Here is a 19,336-nt window from a genome sequence, read left to right on the forward strand (position 1 = left end):
AGTTCACTATTTACAGCTTGCATCATGTAGGATCTGCCGAATAGAATTTCAAATGGACTCAGTTTCTCTTTTGATCTCGGCTTGACCCTTAGCCTGATTAAAGCAATAGGTAAAGCTTGATACCAATGAAAATTTGTTTCTTGACATATTTTAGCAAATTGTTGCTTAATGAGATGATTCATCTTTTCTGCTTGCCCACTTGCTTGGGGTCTGTAGGGCATATGCAGTTGCCAATTGATTTTTAGTGCTTTACTTATTGCTTGTACAATTCGTGCACAAAAGTGTAAACTCCTACCTGAAGAGATGCTCTTAGGCATTCTAAACCATGGTATAATCTCATTCAACAAGATTTTAACCACTCTTTTGATTCATTTGTTCTACATGGGAAAGCTTCAGGCCATCCAGAAAATGTGTCAGTCAAAACTAAGAGATAACAGGACCCCCCCCCTTTTCTTGGGAGCTTAGAGAAATTAATTTGCCAAATTTCACCTGGGAAATGCCCTTTGCTTATTGCCCCTTGGTGTATTTCTGTTCCAGTATTTCAGACAAAGTTCACATTGGGATGTGACTTGCTCTATTGTGGTAAATTGGTCCTGCTACTCTGGTCCTTAAATGCTAATAGAGTGAGTCTAAGCCCCAATAAGTTTTATCATGTTTTACTTTTACAAATTACCATACTAATTTTTCTAATAGTATTAACTGACCTGTTTTTAGTTAACCTCACCCATTGTCTAACAGCTTACCTTCATTTTCATGCATCCACTTATAATCTGTTTCCTGATATTCTGCCTGTTGATCTGTGTCTAGTTCTTCTAGCACTAAAGCTGCTACTGGTAGTTCTTTACTTCTTGCAGCAACTAATTCAGCTTCTGCATCAGCTTTTCTGTTTCCTATTTCTGGGACAGTGTTACCTTTCAGGTGTCCTTGGCAGTGCATAATTGCCACTTGAGAGGGGAGTTGTACAGCTTCTAGTAATCGTAGAGTTTCTTCAGCATATTTCCCAACTTTTCCTTGAAGAGTTAAAAGTCCTCTTTCTTTCCAAATTGCTCCGTGAGCGTGAACTATGCCAAAGGCATATTTGGAGTCAGTCCAGGTGTTAACTTGTTTTCCTTCTGCCAATCCTAAAGCTCAAATGAGAGTCATCAGTTCTGCTTTCTGGGCTGAGGTTCCTGCGGGCAAAGGATTTGATTTGATTACCTCAGTAGTGGTGGTCGCTGCATACCCAGCCATCCTCACACCTTGTCTTATGAAATTGCTGCCATTGGTAAACCAGTCTTCTGCATCCAGGGGTGGTTCTTCTTTAAGGTCCAGGCAGCTGGAGCACACTGCTTCAATGGTTTCCAGGCAGTCGTGCACGACAGGTGCAGCCAAGATTCTTCGTTCTAGGAATGAAGCTGGGTTAACAATGTTAGTCACCTGAATGGTTATGTCATCTGATTCAGCCAGGATTACCCGATATTTCAGAAACTGGGAGGGTGACAGCCAATGATTTCCTTTCTGTTCCAGTACTGTAGACACAGTGTGGGACACTAACACAGTCATTTTCTGTCCCATTGTAAATTTCCTGGCTTCTTCTAGATTTATGGTCATTGTTGCTACTGCCCTTAGGCAGGTAGGCCATCCTTTGCTTACTTCGTCCAATTGCTTGGAGAAGTAGGCTACTGTTCTTTTGTGCGGCCTCAGTTGCTGAGCCAGGACCCCCAGAGCCATTCCTTGTTGTTCATGTGAGAACAACCAAAAGGGCTTCATTACGTCAGGCAATCCCAACGCCGGAGTCCTTATGGGTTCTCGCCTCAGTTGTTTGAAGGCTCCACTTGCTTCAGGGGTTCAGACTAGGTTGCCCTTAGTTATTTTCAGCAGGTCATATAAAGGCTTTGCAATTAGCCCATACTGATATATCTATAAACAATACCAACCTGTCATTCCTAGAAAGGCTCGAAGGTTTCTCACCATCTGTGGTTTCGATGTCTGGCAGATGGTTTCCTTTCTTGTTGTCCCCAGAGATCATTGTCCTCTCGATACTTCATATCCCAGGTACATGACTTTCTCCTGGACCAGCTGAGCTTTCTGTTGAGAGACTCGATAACCATTTAAGTCCAAAAAGTTTAAGAGGTTTACTGTCCATTGGACACATTCTTCTTGTTTTTCAGTAACAATCAATAGATCATCCACATATTATAAAAGTACACCCTCTCCTGGTGGTGACTGCCATTGTTCCAATTCTTTAGCTAATTGATTCCCAAAAATTGTGGGAAAATTTTTGAACCCTTAAGGTAACACTGTCCAAATGAGCTGAGTTTTCCTTCCTGTGGTGGGATTTTCCCACTTGAAGACAAATATCCTTTGACTTTCCTGTGTTAAGGGAAGGCAGAAAAAGGCCTCTCTTAAGTCTAATACTGTGAACCAAATTAGACTTTCTTTTAATATTGTTAATAGGATACATAGGTTTGCAACAGCTGCATGTATGTTTTAGCTATTTTATTTACTGCTCTTAAATCCTGAACCAACCTATGTGTTCCATTTGGCTTCTTGACTGGTAAAATTGGGGTGTTGAAAATTGATTCACACTCTACAAAAGTCCTAGTTCCAAGAAGTTATCTATTTTCTAGCCTCAGTGCATATTGCTTCCTAATTACTGGGTTTGCTCCTGGCTGTAATTCTATTTGAATGGGAACTCCCCTTTTCGACTTTCCTGGTGTTTCAATAGCCCAAACTCCTGGGTATACCTGATCTGAAATTTGATTGACATTTGAATTACCCTGGCTTGGCTCCACATAGCTCATTGCTAAACTCAGAGCTGCTATTAATTGTTCTTCCTTTACCTTAAATTCAGTTTTACCTTGTTTGAATTCTATTACAGTTCCCAAATTTTCTAGTAGGTCTCTGCCCAATACGGGTTTGGATAAATTTGGTAAATACAAAAACTGATGCACTCCCATTTGTTTTCCAATTTTGAACTTTAGGGGTTTCAAAAGAAAGCTTTTCTGATTGGCCAGTGGCACCCATGACTTAAGCATATTTATCACTTTTAGGTATTAAGTTTTGATTCAAAACAGAAAATGTAACCCCAGTATCAATTAGAAAATCTAATTCTTCTTTTTCTTCCCCCAGCTTAATTTTTACCAGCAGGTCCCCTAGGCACTGACCTGCTGGCCCCCCCCTTCACTCAGTACACTGTAAGCAACAACAGCCCCTCCTGTGCCTGTATTTCCACCTGTTAATTCAGGGCATTCTTGCTTCCAGTGTCCCTCTTTTCTACAATATGCACAGTGGTTCTGACCCAACCTTGTCTGTCGGGGAGGCAAACCTTATATCTGGTACACAAGGCTTGTACATATAACCAACAGTTGCTAAGTGGACAAATCTTAATTCTAGGTCTTATCCAAAGTGGTGTGCTTATAGTTAACTCTTCAGCACTACCTCTCACATAGCAATTCTTAGCATGATAATACCTTTAACTATGTGCTCCTGGATGTTTCAAGGTAAGCAGGATATATCAGGCACACAATAACTTTTCCGAAAACAAACAAGACAACCTTATTTCCCTCAAAATAAACAATAATTGGCCAAATACAAACAAAACCAGACCAGACCAGAGGGGATATTCCCCTGGGAGAGGGTCCTCTCACGTATCCCTGCGAGGGATGGCATCCCACCTTCGACTTATGGGAATCCAGAACCAGAATAACCAGAAACCAGATACAAATACCTTCTATCAATAGGCAGTGTTCTTGTCCAGCTCCCGCAAGAAGCCACCGAAGAAGGGAGCCCCTTCGGGTAAAAAGACTTACCCGAGGGTGCCCAAGGGGGTCCCGTCCTCCGAGGGATTCTGCAGACGGGTGGAGAAGGTGTGCTGCCGCTGGTCGCCAAATGAATCTGAAAAATCGGCCCGAAAAACTGCTCAGAGACTTTTTTATCTTTAAGCAGCAAGGTATTTGTTTATTCAATGTTGGGAGCAAGCCAGCTCGCGCTGGACAAACTTGCTCGACTTGCAAGTGCAAAACTAAGCCATTTTATACACTTTAGATACATGGTTACATCATTTATTATACATATTAATAAGTAGGCTAGTCTCTGGGCGGAGTCTTTCCAGACATGCGCAGTCTTCTACTGTGGGGGTCTTCTGCTCAAGCCTTCATCCCTCTGGTGGTCGCCATGGACGTCTTCCTCAATTTGACCTCTTCAATTAGGTGACCTGAATTCTTCAAGCTTGCAAAATCCTGGCTCTGGGCCTTCTAGATCTTATTCAAATGTCAAGTTTACTTAATTTTTACTGTGTGTGTGTACTACTCCTATTCTTTCTATAATAAGGCCTTTGGTCCAGTGAGCAGAACAGAACATGATATTAACCAGTGCTCCTAAAATGTTCTTCTAGCAAAACAGGTATTGGGGTTTCTTAGCAGGCCAAGATATCTCAGTTAACTCTTCTAGGCCTGGCTCCTGTTTCACAGGCACACCAGCTGCAGACAGGGCTCCTGGCTTCTGTATGAAGTCCCTAAAAGTAAGCACAGTGTGCAAGCACATGCTGAAAGCAATGCACATTTGCTTCTTGAAGGGCACTGAAATGCAAGTTTGAGATGTAAGGGGGCATGGTTGCTGAATGACCAGTCCTGGCTTTGTCCCCTGCAATTCCTTTATGTGTTTCCCTCCTCCACTGGAAGTCACTGACCACAAGCACAGGTTGTCAAGCTCAAGTACATTGAGGAAGAGGAGTTGGTGCTGGAGTCTTGAATCTCTGGTGTCAGAAGTAGTTTTGGTCTTCCTGGCTGCAGCATCGATAACAAAGCATCATCCTTCAGTTTGATAACCAGCTGATTTCAGGGCTACTCCAGAACCCCATTTCAGTGTATCCCATATTCTAATGCTTTTTGTTTTGGCAAAAGTGCCTGGAGGAAAGGAGGTGTGTGAAGAGCTTTGAACCCCTCTACCACCATGAAGAGATGTTCTTGCATAAACCAGTCCATCAGACCAAACATAATTTCTTGGGCTTTGTGTCCTAGAAGATAAATTCTTACCCTGGAGATGAAAATGGGCAGAAATACAGAACAAGACCTTCTTCTTCCCCCCCCCTTTTCCTCTCTCCCCCAACAGATGGAATTTGTCACAATCCTAACATATATTCTCCAAATTGTTTTTCTATAAATAGTTTTTTGTTGTTGTGTTTTTTTTTTTGTTTGCTTTTTTCAGTTTGGGCCCAAAGAAGGCTTTTCTGAAAGAAGTGGACAAGCTTTCAAACTATCTATGTTGGCTTAAAAAGGTATTAAGAAAAGGCAATAAACAGAAGGTCTTGGTCCTAAGTAATTTCTTGCAGTCTAATTTGATTTAAAATGCAAGAAGACTTTTAAATGGATGAATTGAAAAGGGCAAAGTTCTGACTTTACGCTGCTGTTATCTTGGGCAAAGTAGTATAAAATGATGGGTTGGTTCTGCCCTCTGGCAGCCTGGTTCTGCAGAAATGGAGCAGGTGTACAGCAAGGAACACTACCCAGCTTTGTTGGTGTACTGAGAATGGGACCAAGTGCTGGGCATTGGTAGAAAAATCACATGCTCTTTTTAGCCAGTGTGCCATGTTGTTTGTATATGGTGGCATTGTGGATAAGTGATTTAGGTCACTTAAAGAATCACGATCTAAGGTATTAGCAAAAGTGGTTTTAATATGAATTTTCTAAAAGTGCAACTTAAAGTTTGATGGCAAGGTTCACTCTATTACTTATTACATGGATGAAACATACGAAAAAAATTGTTAGAATTGAGCTAGAATGATTTACACAGAAACCAAAGATGCAAAAGAGTAAGGGAAACCCTTCCACTGAGTCACGAAGTTCAGAGTGGACCTCCTTGCTTTCTAAACTCCTGACAGAGCTTAGGTGCGACTAGGTCCAATTTTAGTATCAGACTTGGATGACCGTTTATGTCTAATGGAATTAGCTACATGGATTTCATTAGTATTAATTCAGCATGCTATCAGTCACTTAACAAGGATCTGTTGTGAATTAAAGGGTCTCTCCACCTCAGGTAAGGAATCTCAAAAATTGAGAGGCATCCCAGCTCAAGGGGAGAGTCAATGGTGTGCAGTCCAGTTGCAACTTACAGAGAACTCAAATTGGACTCACCTGAAGATCTGTCGTTAGTAGAAGGTCTCTTTGCCTCAAGGAGTAACCTTGAGAAGCATCCTAGCTCAAGGGGAGATGACCACCCTGCAGCCACACTGCCTAGCAGGGATAAAGTGGTTGGCTCATAGTCAAATTGCATATGATGGGAAAGGTATGCATGAGACTCCTTGTACCCATAATTTTCTTTGTCCCTTGTTTAATAAGTCTTGGAAAAGTCACACGCTATTCATGTGTTGATCGCACAATCATGTTCCAAGCTCATATGCATCTATGTTCTCTGCTTCTTTGTGTGTTTCATAGAGCTACAGCTCAGACCTTTATCTCCTTTGGAACCTGTACCAAACTACTGCAGGTTTAGTTAAGGGGGTTGAGTGCATCCATCACAGGTGTATCAAATGCAGTGCTTTGAGAGTAGAAAAGAGGTATATGTTTCTCTTACTCCTTCTCATGGTCAAAAAAAATTAAGGGAAGTCTCTAGGCAATGATTTTTAAATTATTACTATCATTCAGGCAGTGTAGCACTGGGTCAAGCAAGGAGCCAGCATGTTACACTGAGCTTTATGAACATGTAGAAGTCACAGTGACAGAATAAACAAGCTTACAATTATTATGAGAGGGGACACATCCTTCTTGAAGTATAATCTGTTTTTGTAGAGTGCTGAAAGAAGAAATTATCTTTATGATGTCTATTCAATAACTACACACAACTGTGTAATGTCTGCATCCCACATGTGAAAGCCTGATCAGACCACAGGTCTCTCTAGTATAGTAAACTTATTCCCAGATCTCTCCCATAAAACCCTTCTTCCCCAGCTGTAGCAAATTCTGTTCACTAATGCATAATATTTATAGTCATCTTATTCGTGTGTTGTCCAACAGGTACACCCAGACTACAAGGAAACAGAAATCCCTACGGTAAGTTCACGAATACCTGAGTGCTTGCACTGGACCATATTTCTGAAAATATCCAGAAATAGTGTTCCTTTGAGTACAGAAGGTGATGAGTAAACTTGGGATAAAGGAAGCAATCTGCATGCTTCCACTGAGATACAGGGTTTGACTATATCATAAGGTTGGGTATTTAAAGGTTTTCATCCACTGGTAGGAGAGGGTATATTGGAAAGAATCTGGGTTGTTGGTTGTTTTGAGGGTTAAAAAAGTATAGTGGGAATCAGACTATGTGCACTGCTTGGTTTCATCCTAACAGTGAGTAACTTCCCAAGGGCAGTCTAGAAAGCCTCTTGGATTAATTACATGGGGTATCCTGGTTCTGCACTATCACCTCAGCCTCTGGATTTTCCCCTTTAGGTAATGCATCAAAATTTCCCTGTGTCTAAAGTGCCCAATAACACCAGCTGCACAAAGCGGTCAGGTGGCCCCACTCTTGAACTACAGCAGGCCCTCTCTGCTAGTGAGAGGCAGTGCATAGAGACGGTTGTCAACATGGGGTATGCACCTGAGGACGTCCTGAAAGCCATGAAGAAGAAGGGGCAGAACATAGACCAAGTAAGAGCTTGTGCAATGGGGAAGAAACCCTTGATTGGATGCTGATTCTGCTGAGAAACAAACTTGGTTTTGCAAAATGGATGGGGGGGAATATATTCTAACAGGGGGTTGCAGCCTGTAACTGCTGGGACATTAACCACTAGAGAAGTTGTCACCTGGCAGTAAAGGCTCCCAAAACAAGAGTGTCCACACTTGTTTCTGATGAGAGACTGAGTTGGCCACACCTGTGGGTGCTGGGTCAGAGCTGCACTGAGCTTGGGATGGACCCTTAGCTCCACGTGAAGCTGGGAGATGTACTGGGCCTTCCCAGGAGCCACAAAACCATGTGAAGGAAGCTTAGCATGGCTCTGTGCCATGCTTAGTGCCATGTGACAAAAAACCAGCCAACTTCCCTTGTTCTGAGAATGGGTTGCAATGCTGATGTCTCTCCTTGTAGAGAGGGATTTGCCCTTGCAGGCTTACAACACCCCTGAAAGGCTCTTGCAAAGCACTGCTGACAGACTTTCTTTTGTGTGCTGTGTTGCTTCCTGTCTCGTGCATTGCCTCAAATGCTTGCTAAAACCAGGTCACTGAGCATAAAGAGCTGCAGGGTGAAGCATGGCTCTGGGTCTTGAATCTGCTTCAAACAAACATTTTAAAGCAGGGAGAGTATGGCCAACTTTCTGTGTGGGAAACCCTAGGTGGGCTGTGTGCAGAGCATTGCCTGGCAAGATTGTGCCTGTTGCCTGGGGAGGAGGAGCATCCCAGTGACTCCTTCTTGTGGAGCTGATCTGCTTGCTGGCTACCTACACATCGAGAATTATTACCTATCTGACCTTTCCCCCTAACTCTCAAAACTGAGGACAGATAAGAAATTTGGCAGTGGTTTCTGTGTGTGTGAGCTGGGATTTGCAGCTCACTCACCAGTATGCTGAGTTGGTCTTGAAAGGTTGACTGCTTTCGGATTGCATCAGCTCTTGTGCTTGTGGATGTCTGAGAGGAAGCTAAAAGCTGACATATATTGACTGCTGAACCTACAGTTTCATCTTAAAAACTTATAGTATAAAAAGCACAGTTAAACTTCTAAAGATTGGCTTGTGAGACTGTTTTGACTAGAGCAGAAGATGATGTTTAGAGCTGGTGGGAGAACACAGGAGGACAGAAGGGGTCCTCTGCTTTCTCTGAACAAGTTCTTGCATAAAGACTGTCTCATCTACTAGGAAGCCCAGGGTAAAGTTGTGCTGAGCCCCTCTGAGTGTATAAACATGGTATTCAGCCATGTGCTGCAAATGCTACTCTGCAAGCTTAATTTCTTTTCTTCATTCCCCACAGGTTTTGGATTACCTGTTTGTACATGGACAGCTTTGTGAGAAGGGCTTTGATCCACTTCTTGTTGAAGCAGCTTTGGAAATGCACCAGCGTTCAGAGGAGAAGGTGAGGGCGCAATGTGTGCTAGAATAGAGAGAGTGTGCAGTTCCTCTGGCTTTTGTGTAATGCTGCCTTATTTCCAAAATTGACTGCTGAAGAACATCTCTGTGGTGATAAAGTGTATATGTGTTAAAGCATTCTCACTTGAATGCATTTTTATGGGGACAGGATTTTTTCAAGACCCTGATTATTCTGATTGTAATGTTTTGAACCCAGAATTCTCTTGTGGGCAGGGTGCTTGGTATAGAGACAGTTAATTTCAGAACCAGCAAATTATCTTTCAAAATGGGTCAACCTGCCCTGGCCGTGAATTTTCTCCCTTGTACAAATGCATCTGCCTGGCTGCTCAGCAAATTGGGTTAGTGGTCTCTCTTGAAGAAGATCCAAAATGTTTTTTGAGGTCTGGCTGTTTTACAAACACCAAAAATACAGAGGCAGGAACAGGTAACCAGCTCAGAAGACAGCAGTATCTTTTAAAGTTTGACTGTCTGTTGTGTGCCAAGTTATTATATGAAAGTTTTAGAGGTACAACTCAACCCCCCCAGACATAGAATCATAGAATGGTTTGGGTTGGAAGGGACCATAAAGATCATCTAGTACCACCTCCCCCCACCATGGGCAGGGACACCTGGAAGCTGGCCTTGAACACTTCCAGGGATGGGGCAACCACAACTTCTCTGGGCAACCTGTTCGAGCACCTCACCACCCTCACAGTGAAGAATTTCTTCCCAACATCTAACCTAAACCCACCCTCTTTCAGTCTAAAGCCGTTCCCCCTTGTCCTGTCACTACATGCCCTTGTAATAAGTCCTTCTTCAGCTCTCTTGTAGCCCCTTTAGGTACTGGAAGGCTGCTACAAGGTCTCCCCAGAGCCTTCTCTTCTCCAGGCTGAACAATCCCATCTTTCTCAGCCTGTTTTCATAGGAGAGGGGCTCCAGCCCTCTGATCATCTTCATGGCCCTCCTTCGGACTCGCTCCAGTGAGTCCATGTCCTTTCTGTGCTGAGGACCCCAGAACTGGATGCATTACTCCAGGTGGGGTCTCACGAGAGCAGAGTAGATGGGCAGAATCACCTCCCCTGACCTGCTGGCCATACTGCTTTTGATGCAGCCCAGGATATAATTGGGTTTCTGGGCTGAAAGCACACATTGCTGGGTCGTGTCCAGCCTCTCATCCACCAGCACCCCCAAGTCCTTCTTGGCAGGGCTGCTCTCGATAGGTTCATCCCCCAGCCTGTATCGATACCATCATTTGCCCTGACCCAGGTGCAGGACCTTGCACTTGGCCTTGTTGAACTTTATGAGGTTTGCACAGGCCCACCTGTCAAGGTCCCTCTGGATGGCATACCTTCCCCCCAGTGTGTCAGCTGCACCACATAGCAGGAAACCTGCCGAGGGTGCACTCAATCCCACTGTCCATGTCACCAACAAAGATGTTAAACAGCACCAGTCCCAATACTGACCCCTGAGGAATGCCACCCATCACTGGTCTCCACTTGGACATTGAGCCCTTGACTGCAACTCCTTGAGTGTGACCATCCAACCAATTCCTTATCCACTGAGTGGTGCACCCATCAAATCCTTGTCTCTCCAGTTTAGAGACAAGGATGTCATGTGGGACTGTCAAATGCTTTGCACAAGTCCAGGTAGTTAACGTTAGTTGTTACTAATGTCATATATATGCCTTCCTGGCTTTCTTGGACTTGGTGATGAGCTTGTAAACAGAGGAACAGTGTGAAGATGGGAGAAGTGACCTAGTTCAGTAAATGAATTTGCTACAGGCTTAAACCCCAAATCTGGAAATGGCTAGTCTCCTGATCATCCATTTCAACCTGTTTTGGTTTGGTTTGATTTTGTCATCATTCCCCCAAAGTGGAGTGGAGGTCCTGTAAATGGCAGGGGGTCCATAAAAGTCTGATCAATCATTCACTTCTTGTTACTTTATTTTTTACAAAATTCAGGGAGGATTTGCGGTTTATGTTGGTAGTATTTTACACAGTGTGTCCAATAGGATTTGTGCTAATCCCACAAGTTTGCCCTAGATCTGAAGAGCCATTTGATAGCAAGGGCTACTGTGCTGTTCCCAAAGTAACTAAAGAAATTAAGATGCAACAGTAGTTGCTAGATGTGGGGGAATAGGGTGACATTAATCAGAGTTCGTTAGGGCAGGCTGATAAATTTCCTATTGGGAGAGACACCCCCACAGAAGGAGCTTTGGTGCCCTTGCTGAAGAGGATTTTGGAAATGCAGGACTGCAAACACGGGACTGAAGGTGTGAGGCTCCATGGGCTACTGCACCCAAAGCTCTGCCGACTCTGGTGTGAGCAGACTTTCTCCAACCAGAGTTGAAACAGGCTGTACTTGGGGTGTAGAAATCCACCCTATGGGGTGCCCAGTCACTGAAGACTGGCTCTGTGCTAAACCTCCACTGAGCACTGATCCTCTTTTCTCTTGCAAATAATGGACTGTCTGTGTCTTTCAGATCACAGAGCTTCTCCAACTAATGAGTCAATTTAAAGAAATGGGCTTTGAACTAAAAGACATTAAGGAGGTCTTATTATTGCATAACAATGACCAACAGAAGGCTTTGGAAGATCTAATGGCCCGTGCAGGAACCAGCTGAAAACACATTCCTGGATTCTCATCATACAGTGGAGCAGGACCAGCCCTGCCACCTTCACATCCAGGGTGACTTAATCTCAGCAGGAAGGAGTCTGGCTTTTTGCATATAAGGGAGAGCGTCTGCACGAGTCTGCCCATGGGCATCCCTCTAGGATTTCTTTTTCCCCTGAGAGCCAACTTTCTTTCTGAAATTAATTTTTTAAAGTGTCCTTTCCTAAGTTTCCTTTTTCCAGCTTGGCCACAGAGAGTTTAGACTGCCCAGCCTCTACTGGAATTGTACATAGGTAGAGATGGAGTGGTTTCTCCCACTCATTGTTGCACTGGAGTTGAACAGAAGAACATTAAGTTGGTTCTGAAACTAGGATGCTTTGGTTCTTTGAAACTGCTTTCATGGTATCTGCTTGTACAGAATTACTTGACTGTGTCATAGTCCAGATTAACTGGTTAAATTTGACCTCTAGTGCAATTTTTTTGGGGGAAAGTCTGCAACTTAGTAAAACACTGGTTTGTAAACTGTCACTATGCATAGAGAACCTGTTCCTCTTGGGGTTTTTTTACCCATGCATCCAACACTTCTTCCAGACATGAGTGTTCAATGTTGAGTGGTGTTTAAGTTCCCTTGAAACAGGTAAGCTGTGAACTCTATCTAGACCTTCAACTTATGTTGGTTCTTGAACCTGAAGGCAGAGAGCTGGAGCTCAGTATTCCTAATCCCCCAGGTTTGTAGGATATTTAAGGCAATGCTCTGCTAGGAAATCAGTTATCTTTTTGTTTTAAATAATACTTGGTGTGATGCAGGAGGTTTCTTTCAAGCACTTTCTTTAAAAGAGATATATTCACTGCATTAGTTCCGTTTCTCACACTGCTATAGAATTACATAATAGCATCTAGAACTAGAAATCAGGTTTTGGGTTGGTTTTGATAGTTAAAGTTCTAAATACTTAAAATATCAACAGTCTTGAGGAATCTTTAAAGTAATTTGCTAAATATTTTGATTTTGCAGAAGAACAACTAATAAAACCCTCAATATAAGTCCCAGTGTCATGGTTCCCATCTCTCATGCTCTTTGGCTTCAGCAAATTAACAACTTGCTGGATCCTGCCTGCCCAAGTGCTGTCTGCTCCCGTAGGCACATGTGAACACTGTGTGTTGGGCAGAACAACCAGAGGTCTCCAGGCAGATGGCTGCAGTGGTGCAAAAACCAAGCCTAGGGAATTTGTGTTACAGCACAGAGCTGGGAGCATTGAGAACTTAGGGAGGGGAAAATGACTTCGCTCATTGCCTCAGTTTAGGTTTTCCAGTAGGAGGTTTTAGCTCATCAGGACCCCGAAGGAGATGACATTTGTGTCTATTATGTAGTTAACTTTATATGAAAAAAACATGTAATTTGGGTCCAGTGTTAACTCCTGGAATTGTCTGTGAGGTTCTCAACTACATTAATTACCTTTACTTAAAATAATGCTGAGAAAATATGTACCTGGTAAGTATCTAAGAGATGTGGAGATGAATGATGAGTAGGACCAGGACATTGCCTTGCACGTATCCCATAGTATTGAGCTTAACCAGCTTCTATTAGTGGGGCTGAAATTAAAACTTGTCTAAGAAGGACATTCAGCACACAGAGGCCTGTGGGTGCAGGTAAAGCAGTTGCCCAACTTTCCTTCCTAGGTGAGAAATGTGACAGTTTGAAATGAGGAAATGGGGTTCCTGATTAATCAGAAAAGCTGGAAAACAAAACTCAAACTGCTTTACTGTCACTGCTGAGAGCATTCAGTTGTGTTGCTTGTTTCACTTTTCTCATAATTATTATCCAAACAAATCTGTATGGTACTAGACAATCCTGAAGGGGCAAGAAGTCTTGCCAGCGAAGAAACGACTATTTAGACCAAACTTCTAAATAATATAATCTCTTCAGTTGTGTTAATGTGTTTTAAGTTTTTTCAGTCTCTCCACTACAGTAACCACTCTGCTTATGGAGACTGTTGTACTAGTGAGAGCAGAGAGGTGAAGACAGAAAGTGATACCTGTAAAAGCTGCTGGTCTCCTTCCAAAGAGATGTACCCCTCTGTGTCTTCCCTGGTGATGCTGCTCTTGCTTTGTTGGTGAGGTTTCTGGATTTATATCTGTATTGGGTTTGCATGGCCAGGTTTCAGTAGAAGAGGGGCTATGGGCGTGGCTTCTGTGAGAAGATGCCAGAAGCTTCCCCCATATCCCATAGAGCCAATGCCAGCTGGCTCCATTGCTGGCCAAAGCTGAGTCAATTGGGAATGGTGGTAGCACTTCTGTGGTAACATATTTAGAAAGGGGAAAAAACTGCTGTGGAACAGCAGTGTTATGGTTTAGCTAAATTTCTCCATACCATCATGTGGTTTTTGGAGAAGCGCGGGGGGACACACTCTGCCCCCCCCCCGGGGGGACAGGGAGGGAGGAGGGCTCCCACTGGGACAAATCCCATTAGAACTTAGGAGAATAAAACTGCTGGCACAAGGGGGGCCTGGTCTCTTTGTCCTGGGCTGTTGCTCGGAGGAGTTTGCTGCTTGCCCGCTGTAGCCGCCACAGGGGACCTGCTTGGCTACTGCCGCCCGCCCACTGTAGCCACTGCGGGGGACCTGCTTCGCTGCCAGCTGCTGTGGGGGGACCTGCTTCGCTGCCACAGCTCGCCTGCTGTAGCTACTTTACTGCTGCCAGCTGGGAAAGCCCCCTTTGTGTGCATGGTGAGCTATTGCTGGGTTTTTTTCCCTGTCGCTCGTCCCTGTCGTTTCCTGCCACTCGGAGCCCTGCCACCGCTACAGCCGCCAGCATCTCTGCCTGGAGTCACCGCTCCCGCGTGGCCACCGCTGCCATTGTTACTGCTCATACAGTCACAACTCTGCCCAGGCTACATCGGGACCACATGACCATGTCGGGACTGTGTTGTCATCTCGGCAGCACAGAGCTGAGAGAGTGGTTTTGGGTGACATTTCCTCTGTTATTGTTTTATCATTGTTTTATTCTGTTTTGTTCTCCATTTTTAGTAAAATTGTTATTCATTTTCATACTCGAATGCCTCATAATTTCAAAATTGTTCGTAATTTAGGGGGAGGGGTTTCTATTCCATCGGAGGTCCCGCCTCCTGGTACACTGTCAATAAAACCAAGACAAGCAGCCAAAAAAGAGTTGAGCATATGTGAGAAACAACTCTGCAGACACCAAGGTCAGTGAAGAAAGAGGGGGAGGAGGTCCACTAGGGGCTGGAGCAGAGATTCCCCTGCAGCCTGTGAAGACCATGGTGAAGCAGGTTGTCCCCCTGCAGCCACAGTGAAGGAGATATCCACCCTGCAGCTTGTGGAAGACCCCATACCAGAGCAGGTGGATGCCCAAAGGAGGCTGTGACCCTGTGGGAAACCCATGCTGGAGTTTGCTCCTGGCACGACCTGTGGCCCTGTGGAGAGGAGTCCACACTGGAGCAGGTCTTCTGGCAGGACTTTGACCCCATGGGGGACCCATGCTGGAGCAGTCTGTTCCTGAAGGACTACACCCCATGGAAAGGACCCATATTGGAGAAGTTTGTGGAGGACTGTCTCCCATGAGTGGGACCCCATGTTGGAGCAGGGGAAGAGTGAGGAGGAAGGAGCAGCAGAGATGACGTGATGAACTGACCGCAACCCCCATCCCCCCCGTACTGATCAGAGGGGAGGAGGTAGAGAATTAGAAAATTAAGTTGAGCCTGGGAAGAAAGGTGGAGTGTTTTAAGGGTTGTTTTTATTTCTCACTAGTATACTCTGCTTTGATTGGCAATAAATTAAATAATTTACTCAAGTCAAGTCTGTTTTGCCTGTGATGGTAATTGCTGAGTGATTGCACTGTCCTTATCTCTGCCCATGAGCCTTTTGTTGTATTGTTGTATTTTCTCCTGCCCTGTTCAGTTGAAGAGGGGGAATGATAGAGCAGCTTGGAGGGGATTAATCTGGTGGCTTAAGGGAGAGGCAGTTCTGAAGAAACATGTAACAAATGACACAATGTGATGAGACTTGAATGTTGTTTTGGGCACTGTGCATCGCTTAGTTACTCTGGTACTGTTGTTCTCTCCTGTCAAGTTATGAACAAAACTCAGCCTGGATGTGGGGAGGTCCTGCTGATAACTGGTGCGTGGCTGGGCTCTGGCCTGCTGCTAGCTGGTGAGATGATGACTGCATCCCCAGTAACACTTGAGGCCTTAGGGCTTTTCCTTAGGTTCTTGGATCAGATTGATTTATGTACCTGATTTATATACCTGGCACTGCTTTAACTTTATCAGACTTTTGGCCTTCTTGTGCTAGCTGCTGCCAGATACTGAGGTCTGGGCGCCTTGGTGGAAAGGCTTGTGAGAAGTGTAGAAGCAGAGCCAAAACTGGTGGCTGTGCTTTGAGCTGCCTGAGCTGCCTCCTGATGGTTCTGGACAGCAGCAGCTTGGTAAGGAGTCTGACGCTGAAGAGCCATCAATCACCCATATGGCAGCTGAGGGCTCCCACTCTGTCTGCATAAGGCTGGAGACCTGGTGGGATGAGAGGTGCTGCTGTGGTTGTTGACTTGTTTTGAGAGTGACTTTGTTTTTGGGATCCTACAGTCAGACAGTGAGAGCATGCCCCGAGGCTTTCTTCAGTTAGCTTTGTGGCTCCTGCAGCAGCCGGAACACTCCTGGGCAGTGCAGGTCACCAACCCCAGATCCTTTGTCATCAGCTTTTCTGCACAGTGTGTGGCTAGGCAGCTCTCCATGCTGGGGAGACTGCAGGCTTCTGTTGCAAGGGTCATTTTGCTACTGCCATAGGCTGTTCAGGTCAGCTACACGTGTCTGGAGGTTGGAGGACAGCTTCTGACATCAGCTATGTCAGCAGGCCAGGTGTGAAGGGGATCTAGTACTGATTCCCAGCCCCAGCTAATCTTTTGCAATCAAACGTTTTTACAGGCATTTTGGAAACATTTACTTTAAAACAAATGTTACCAGACTTCTGTGGTAAATTGAATTTTATTTTAAATTATGTCAATTATTCAAATAAAATATCAAGCATCTGCCCTGAGCATTAATAGTCTTTGTTACACCTGAATACAAAAATTAACCCATTTTAGTTCTGTATTTATTTGATTGTACATGGCCAGGCTCTTTTAATCTCAGACTGATGTAATGACAAACACTTTCACATATGTTCTTCAAGTTGAAATGAAAAACTTTCATATCAGGTGTCAGTATAATATCAAACAACAGGAAGGGGATAACACTTTTAAAATGCTCATTTAGCACATTTTCACACAAGAATTAAAGTAGCATCTAGGTAATAACCTTTTATAGTTTCATACTTTTTTTTTTTGGTGAATTTTCCACACCAACAGTCTGCTAGGATAAGATGAACGTCAGGCTTCGTTGTTTTCTAGCTCGGAGTCTAATTGCCCCCTATTGAAAAGCTAATGACTTTCCTCTGCAAAAAGCGGGACTCTTGTTTGTCTCTGCCCGAGGCAGTGGGGGAAGGTAGATTTTCCTGCGTAACCTTGCCAGAGGGAAAAGGGGCTGGAAGGGGGGGGAGGAAGGGGCAGTTTTTGGCTGGGAGGTGCTTGGGTTTCCCGGGCTTTTTACATTTTTTTTTTGGGGGGGGGAAAGCCACGCGGGGTGGGCTGGAGCGGTTCGGTCTGGTTTTTGGATCGCTCGCCTAGCTCAGGAGGGTGTGGGGGTCCCTGCCTGCACCTTTTTTCCCCTCCTCCCTTCCCGTGTCGGCAGCACTTGGCATCCATCAACAGAAAGGGTTCCAGCTGGAGTCAGCCCTCAAAAAGTGAGTCCACGGGAACCCTTGAGGGGAAAGGCCGCCCTTCCCCCTTCTCCCTTCCCGTGTCGGCGGCGACCCACGCCCTCTGGGAGGTGCATCGGACCGACCCAGCTGCCTCCCGTGCGCAGGTCCCCACAGACGCGGCGGCCGCCAGAGCCTGACAGCGCCCCCTGCCGGCCGCCAGTGAGTAACTGCAGTATTCTCTTTTCCCGAGGCACAACAGCGCCCCCTGCTGGTTGAAAGGGAGTCACTGCAGCTCCCGCATTTTGCTGGGGTCCAATAGCGCCCCCTGGTGACCGTGAGCTAGTAACTGCAGCGCCTGCCTCCCACTGCGCGCCAGCGCCCCCTGCTGGACGTGGTTATAACTGCGCCGAAAGGCAAAAAGTACTTCATTGTTTTCGGTGAAAGTTGCGGTTACGGAGTACTTGAGTGTTTTGTTTGTTACATATATATACATATATTTACTGATGCCTCAGAGATTTTTGATTTTTTTAACTTTTGTAGATTTTAGAAGTAGTTGTGTACTAAACGTAGATGTTAATGTAACTGTATTATATCCCTTACCCTTAATGTAGCAGTTTACACATACCCAGCCCTATTATCCTATTTCATATCAATCCCTCTAAAATTCCGTTAGCGTGTTTAGTCTTTTCAAGGTAGAGTTGCACCCTAGGCCTGGACCAGAAGATATCACACAGACACAACGACCTTCAAGCCCAGAACTTTGGAGGAACTCCAAGGACTGTACGTGCTGTGAAGAAGATGAAGATGAGGAAGAAGGGGTCACAAATGCCCCCAGACCCAATTCCTGAAGGGCCATGTTGGGGGGCATAACGGGGAAGAACCGGGAGTGGACAGATCTGGGACTAGATGGATCTTATTATCAAATCATAGAGCCACTGTCTGGGGGGTGCACGTGGTATGTATTCCTCTGGGCCTATGGACTCATTAAAGGACCTGCTCTCTTTATCTTATTTTATACACTAAATTGGCCCAGAGTCTTTTTATCTGCAGTCTTTTTAGGCAATGTAGTTAAGAGCTGTTATTTCCTTTTCCACACTTTTTCGTCTGAAGTCTCTTAATTTCAAAGTTATAATAACTTAGAGGGAGGAGTTTGGTTTTTTCCTATCCCGCCCTCCTTGGTAGACATTTTTGTCTTGTTAAACTAAGACATAACCTTAAGACTGGAGAGGAAAACATTGCCATTTTTGACAACAGCTTCAGCAGCTCTGGTAGTTTCCGTTGCGTACTGGGAGCCCAGTATCTCTTGGGTATTCAACACCTCAAGCACGTCTGTAGTCCTTTTATTGCCAAGGATGGGTGGATTTTCACAGCCAGGGCTGCTTAATGTTTTTTTTTTATTTTTATTTCAGTCAAGTCTCACATTCAATAGTGAAAAATTAAATTCTGAGAACAGACTGATTATAAAATCTCACATTTAAAAAGATATAGTCTTGTGCATTGGCTGGATGGCTCCAGTTTAAAAAACATTATCAGACCTCGGAAAACTGCTTTTTTGTTGTGTTGTTTTGTTTGAGTTTTTTTTTTTGTTTCTCAGTGTTCCTGGACATTTCTCCAGGGAGTGAATAGTTCCTTCTCTGAGAACTTGCATTGGAGCTCAAATGTGCCAGACAGACTTGCCTTTTTCACAGTAGACTGAATAGCAATCACAGGTGGCTCAAATCTGGCATCTAACTTAAATCCCATCTCCTTTGCTTATGGAAATTTTTGGTCACTCATCTGTCTTGTCACAACTACCTCTAAAAATACCAAGGTTAGGACATGGCACTATTGGTTGTGCAAATGGTTCTTCCTTGTGTGTTGTTTTAGAAATTACCAGCTTGGGTAAGAGACTTTAAATGCCTGTGAATGTACTTTGCTGAGCTACTCTTTAAAAAAACCGAAAGTGTAATCA

The 19,336-nt window shown here is 44.5% G+C and overlaps 1 protein-coding gene across 1 annotated transcript in view; it reads left to right on the top strand.

Moving 5' to 3' along the window:
• LOC113960652 (ubiquitin-associated protein 1-like) overlaps positions 1 to 11,648 on the top strand; it is a 43,569-nt gene extending 31,921 nt beyond the window's left edge. The window contains exons 4-6 of the mRNA XM_027670319.1: positions 7,422 to 7,619; positions 8,931 to 9,032; positions 11,508 to 11,648. Coding sequence (XP_027526120.1) covers positions 7,422 to 7,619; positions 8,931 to 9,032; positions 11,508 to 11,648 — 441 coding nt within the window. The remainder of the gene's footprint in view (positions 1 to 7,421; positions 7,620 to 8,930; positions 9,033 to 11,507) is intronic.
• Positions 11,649 to 19,336: the final 7,688 nt, after the last annotated feature.

This window comes from Neopelma chrysocephalum, unplaced genomic scaffold (assembly GCF_003984885.1).
Source record: "Neopelma chrysocephalum unplaced genomic scaffold, ASM398488v2 Primary Assembly neopelma1_96827, whole genome shotgun sequence".
NCBI classification, from domain to species: Eukaryota; Metazoa; Chordata; class Aves; order Passeriformes; family Pipridae; genus Neopelma; species Neopelma chrysocephalum.